Source organism: Lasioglossum baleicum, chromosome 5 (assembly GCF_051020765.1).
Source record: "Lasioglossum baleicum chromosome 5, iyLasBale1, whole genome shotgun sequence".
In the NCBI taxonomy this organism is placed as follows: Eukaryota; Metazoa; Arthropoda; class Insecta; order Hymenoptera; family Halictidae; genus Lasioglossum; species Lasioglossum baleicum.
This window is the reverse complement of record NC_134933.1, coordinates 2,102,434-2,109,084: the sequence shown is the minus strand read 5'-3', so window position 1 is coordinate 2,109,084 and position 6,651 is coordinate 2,102,434. Positions and strand designations below refer to the sequence as shown.

Here is a 6,651-nt window from a genome sequence, read left to right as displayed (position 1 = left end):
CTTTATTTAGAAATACAAATTATATGGACGGTTATGATTCTGTCTGTCGTCTCTGTCTCGTCTGTCTCTTCTGCTTCGTCTTCCTCGGCCGCTTCCTCGGCCTCCGCGTCCGCGGGCTTCGGCGGTCGCTGCCGCGCGTTGATGCAGGTGAATAAACCTCCTCTGCGCGTCGACAAATACTTTGTTCTGCAACAAATAAAAAAAAATTAATCATAATAAAAATAACATAGAAGACCTTGTTGGGACCGGAGATTGAAAACTGTTCTGATAAGTACTTATTTATAATTTGAACCATTTTTAAAAAATAAATGCATTTTTATAATATGTCTCTACATGCATTATATTTGAATTATCATCTTGATAACAATTTATTGTTGAAGCAATTGTTTGAATCGACATTATTACGGAAATGATAATGTAAACAATGAATATGGAATAGCTTCACCAAAAAAGTTCAAATCGTACAGTACAATATTTAAAAAGTTTACGTTTTTTTTTTTAGGACACTACACTTTGTCCAATACTGGATATATGTGATTCCGGTGAAATGAACTATTATAGTATGTACTCACCCATAGCAATTCGGTCTCTGTCGCGGACGATGAGTATGGCAATGAGGCGGCGGCTGGACGATCCAAGTGGGACCACTTTCCCATTGATGGGAACCCAAACGTTGTCGCGGCTGCTGTCACGAAAGAGGCGGGTGGCGGCACTGCATTGTAACTCCTTCCTGCGGGTGGTAACGGGGCCGCTGTCGGGGCCGCTGTCGGGGCCGCGGCTTCAGCTGCGGCTTGGCGGGCCGCAAACCTGCTGGTCTTCTCTTGGGCTGCCTCAAAGGTCGCAACCCGGGCGTTAGATTCTGCGAACGCTTGACGGATTCTGGTGAGCTCTGCTGACACCTGGTGGTAATCCGCGTCCGCTGCCGTTGGGATGAAATGTGGCTGCGGCGATTGTAGTGTAAGTCGGTTGAATGAGTCCATCTACATTGTGAAAAAAAACAGATTAATCAAAACACTAACACACACTCAATAAATATTCAAAATATCTGGCCAAGTAGCAATAAAAAGTACAGTAAAGTCGTGATTCTTGTCAAAGAGCCTGTGTTCTGCACTATCGCGCACAGGGTCGTTTACAAATATCGCGACTTTACATTACGAGAAGAAATGAAGAATAAACGAAAACTATCGCGTGCGTGGTCGTTGACAAATATCGCGACTTTACAGTAATGATGAAATAGTGAAAAATAAACGAAAAACTATGGGCCAGATATTCTGGATTGGAATGAAGAGAGGTTTGAACAGTACTTACTTTCTATTCGACTGTCGAGATCAGAATGACGGTCCGACGATGTTGCCACTGCTACGTTCCTCCGTTCCTCATGGTCAGTGGTGGGCGTTACACAGAGTTGCAGTGGTGGGTGGTGAGATGTGTGGTGGGGGTACTCTTACTGGCGCGGCGGGAAAATATCGGAGTTGCCGTTCAGACGCTCTAAAATAACGAAAACTTTTTTAATATCGTACTATACGATTTCAACTTTTTTAGAAAGCTAGAGCAATTACTGCAGGATGTGAAAAAAGTTTTTTCTAAAACAGCAATTGATCGGAATTTTAGAAAGAATACTAAAAGTTGCATTTTCGACTTTTTCATTTAGGCCTATATTAAAAGTTTAAAAAATACGATATTTTGTCGATCTGTGCCAATTACACTGTCCAACAGCCAAAAAGTATTTCGATTCCCACTATGCGATTCTTATATTTCCGCGCTGATTCCGAATCTGTTTTTAATTTTTTTCCTATACGTCCAGTTTTTGAGAAAATGGATTAAAAAAAAGACATACTTTTCAACTTTAAACAAATATTGTGATGTTATTGTAAAAGATATTGAATTGTTCTTTACAGCAAAAGCTTCTGTAGACTTTCCCGAATACAGTGATATCCAATATTAATACATTATGATTTTTTAAACATGGTTAAACAATGATTAAAGACGGAGAGACACCACTTTTGCACCAATTTTTGCGGATATTTTCGAATTTATCTCAAAAAATTAGGGTCCAGCGGAAAATCGAACTATACCACGCGATAGAGCAGACTTTTATCTTGAAAACCCCCCGTTTGAAGTTAGCGACATCGACGTTTTTTTCAAACCGTTGTCGCACACAATTTCCGGTATACTTGATGTCGGTGATTCTTTCCTTTCTTGATTATCTTCGCCCATTGCCGCGCAATGCTCGGCGTTTATCGCCAACAACGCCGACAGTCCATCTTCCACGGGAAGCCTCTCTGACCGCTGGAGTCGGCAAACAGAATATGAATGGCCACGCGTGTCGTAGGATCGTGACGCACAATCCACCACGCAGCCCACGTATTGGCTGATCCTTGCGACATCGCGAGGATCGATGATCGATTAGCAGCGCGCCGCGCTATAGGCCATCGCCGTCGGATCGATTATCGACTGGGCTAATACAGTTTCTATTGGCCCAGCGGCTCATATCGAAAAGTCATTGCCCCGACGGTGAGAGAGAACTTCTCGCTGCTGGTCGATCTAAATCAATCGTTCTTGCTCTCTCTCACGGTAAACGTCGCGCGTCTCTTGACCGGTTTTCGCGAGTAAACATAGTTCGATTCGCCTATCTACGGGATTCACGGCGCTATATGTGTATCTCGCTATCTATCCACCTACAAAGGGAAACTCATCAGTTTTCATCTGAACTCTTTATTGAACTTCTCAGGCCAAAACGAGCTGTGTTTTGGCCCGTTACATCTTGTGTTTTTGTACAAGTTCTCGGACATTTTGAACGTACCCGACTTGGGTGAATAAAGTTAAAGTTTGACCTCAGTGCTGAGTTTTATCCATCCTAATCCGTAACATTTGGTCCTTCGAGCCGGATACAGTGCTGCAGTGCAACTGAAAATTCAAACTAGACTTTGTTCGACCGTTCTGTGCTTCGACTTGTGCTTTGAAACAATGGCTGACCTTATCGACCACCAGCGTCGCATCGCGAGACGGATATCTCGCGTGGTGGCCAATCTAAGGAAGAAAGGAAAGGCCAATATCTACATGGAATTGCTTCAGACTGTCTGCCGCATGCTCGATCAACACTGGGCTGATTACTGCGAGGGCGATTCTGATATTAGAACCGCCTCGGAAACAGATGCCCAATTAACGGAGACCTCTTATTTCAAAGATGATGAGTTCGGTAAGTCACGTATGACTTATCTCGAGCAGGTCGAATCTTTGCACGACATGATTGCCGAACTGAAAGCTGCTGCGACCGTTACGAAGTCGGCGATTTCAAATCCAACGGTCGTCGAGACTAGCTCTACAAGGTCACGCGCTGCGTTGACAACATCGTCTCTGCCAACGTTCGAGGGCCACTACAAGGACTGGCCAGCCTTTCGCGACTTGTTTACGTCGCTTGTAGCAAGCGACCCATCTCTGTCCTCACTGGAACTTCTGCATCATTTGAAGAATTGTTTACAAGGCGACGCCACCGCAGTCTTCAAGAACGTTGCGACAAACGCAACCGACTTCCACGTGGTTGGGGAGAAACTAAACCATTTCTACCACAATCTTCTGCTTTGGGCACAAGCCCAATCTAAATCACTGGCCGACAGGATGCATCCGCCTCTACTCGGACCTCCTGATCACCAAAAATGGCAGCTGATCGGACGGAGACCTGCACAGGAAATAAAATTACTCAATTGCGATCTGAGAACTGTAACTTGCAGTCTGATTTGTGCACCGTACCTCGCACCCAGCTGTCACCTCGCTAAGGTGGAGGAGCCCCTCTACCCACTGGACTCTCGCATCAGGAGAGTCAGCTGCTTGGCTGACCATCTTCTAGGAGTGGACACACGTCCTGAGGCGGGACCTAAGTCGCCGGAACTCCGAGAGCTCCTCATGGCGGGCGGGTTTCAACATCGCACCTTCAACTGCAGGAGCCTCCTTGACGATCTCTCTACCTCCGAGCTGAAAGGATTCGGCGAATGGGACCTTACCACTCACTGCGTCTTCAGCAACAACGGACTCTCTACCTCGGTCTGCTGCCAATTCTCCACTTCTTCATCCCTCGGGATTTCTGGGTTCCCCGAGCTAGCTGCGCTCGGAGTAAGATATCATCTTCATGTATCCCCTCAGGCTAAGTTGTGGGTCCAAGCTGCCCACAAACGATGCCAGCATGGGGGGACACAAACTGCTCTTTTCACTTTACGACAGAATCGCTGGAGCCTCAGCTGGCTTCCATCGGAGTGCTGGATCCGCATGGCGGGCGGGTTTCCACGTCGCGCGTGGGCACCCAACTCCAGGAGCATTCTGGATGGTCACTCCACCGCAAAGCTGAAAGGAGTCGGTGGATGGGAAGCTCTCATCCTTCACTTCTTTTTCGGCATCAACTGGTTCTCGCGCTCTCGCTCTTGCCTCTGCCAGATTACTGCTGCTTCTCTCCAGAACTCTGGGTTCCCCGAGCGAACTGTGCTCGGCGGAACATCTCCACTGTACGTATCCCCTCTGGCTACGTTGTGGGTCGAAGCTGCCCACAACCGAGGCCTTCATGGGGGAACACAACCTCCCTTGGCAACGCTACGCCAGGAGGGTTGGATCCTCAGCGGTCTTCTGTTGGTAACACCTTGTATCCATCGTAGCACCGTTTGTTTACTCAGCAAAGTGCAATCTGCTCAATCTAAAATACAAAATTCTTCCGTTAGCTCTAACAACGTCCCCTTTTACAGATCTGAAAGCTATTATGATGCACCTACGCACCTTCGATCCAAGCAGGATCGTGGTCAGCGGAACTCCAGGGAAGGCAACTCCTGGAAATCTAATCTCCCTTCCTCTCCACACTTTGGAGAAATCCGGAAGGCTACGGTCAACTCAGCTAAGCACCACCGACGCAGGATAATCAGAAAGCAGCTACGATCCTTCGAGGAGCTGACCACGCTCCTGACTGGTATCGAAGCTTGCCGTCTCTCAAAATTCGTACTAACCTTGACAGACGACCCTGAGGATCCTGCAGCCCTGACGCCGGGGCACTTCTCAATCGGAGAGCGCATCACCGCTATTTCCGAGCCCAACCTCGAGGAGCCGCCAGTATCCAGGTTATCTCTATGGCATCTGGTTTTACTCGCAACTTTGCGCCTCTTGACGTCGCCATTTCTTCGACCGGTGCCCAACCTGATCGCTCGGTTGTCGCCGGAAGACGAGGAAAGGGATACTGGAGGAACTCCAGAGGCTGGACTCCCACGCGGTTTTCCGATCCGTAGCTATAAGCGAATTATAGTTTAATCTACTTCGTGGTGGATCACCTACACGATCCACTATTTTTCTAATTTAGCTATCTCAGCTGTCATTCACTCACCTCTGTATCACTGCTCCATCTAAGTTGTAATCTCGCCGATCATCACTTCATCTCACGATCACTTCACTCGGTGCCACTATTACTCGTAGTTTGTTTCAGGTTACTACGCCGCGCGTTTCCGACCCATTCATTCTTCTCAATTTCGTCAATGAATGACGAGACGGGCGGAATGTTTGGGATTGGCCACGCGTGTCGTAGGATCGTGACGCACAATCCACCACGCAGCCCACGTATTGGCTGATCCTTGCGACATCGCGAGGATCGATGATCGATTAGCAGCGCGCCGCGCTATAGGCCATCGCCGTCGGATCGATTATCGACTGGGCTAATACAGTTTCTATTGGCCCAGCGGCTCATATCGAAAAGTCATTGCCCCGACGGTGAGAGAGAACTTCTCGCTGCTGGTCGATCTAAATCAATCGTTCTTGCTCTCTCTCACGGTAAACGTCGCGCGTCTCTTGACCGGTTTTCGCGAGTAAACATAGTTCGATTCGCCTATCTACGGGATTCACGGCGCTATATGTGTATCTCGCTATCTATCCACCTACAAAGGGAAACTCATCAGTTTTCATCTGAACTCTTTATTGAACTTCTCAGGCCAAAACGAGCTGTGTTTTGGCCCGTTACATCTTGTGTTTTTGTACAAGTTCTCGGACATTTTGAACGTACCCGACTTGGGTGAATAAAGTTAAAGTTTGACCTCAGTGCTGAGTTTTATCCATCCTAATCCGTAACACCTATATTAAAAGTTTAAAAAATACGATATTTTGTCGATCTGTGCCAATTACACTGTCCAACAGCCAAAAAGTATTTCGATTCCCACTATGCGATTCTTATATTTCCGCGCTGATTCCGAATCTGTTTTTAATTTTTTTCCTATACGTCCAGTTTTTGAGAAAATGGATTAAAAAAAAGACATACTTTTCAACTTTAAACAAATATTGTGATGTTATTGTAAAAGATATTGAATTGTTCTTTACAGCAAAAGCTTCTGTAGACTTTCCCGAATACAGTGATATCCAATATTAATACATTATGATTTTTTAAACATGGTTAAACAATGATTAAAGACGGAGAGACACCACTTTTGCACCAATTTTTGCGGATATTTTCGAATTTATCTCAAAAAATTAGGGTCCAGCGGAAAATCGAACTATACCACGCGATAGAGCAGACTTTTATCTTGAAAACCCCCCGTTTGAAGTTAGCGACATCGACGTTTTTTTCAAACCGTTGTCGCACACAATTTCCGGTATACTTGATGTCGGTGATTCTTTCCTTTCTTGATTATCTTC

At 46.2% G+C, this 6,651-nt stretch overlaps 1 protein-coding gene across 1 annotated transcript; it reads right to left on the bottom strand.

Annotated features, from left to right (window-relative positions):
- LOC143208963 (uncharacterized) lies at nucleotides 1–2,217 on the bottom strand. The gene is made up of 3 exons (XM_076423978.1): nucleotides 2,161–2,217; nucleotides 573–980; nucleotides 1–186 (listed from the first exon to the last, which is right to left on the bottom strand). Exons 1-3 carry the CDS (start codon nucleotides 2,215–2,217, stop codon nucleotides 7–9), a joined length of 645 nt encoding a protein of 214 aa, XP_076280093.1. The 3' UTR covers nucleotides 1–6.
- Nucleotides 2,218–6,651: the final 4,434 nt, after the last annotated feature.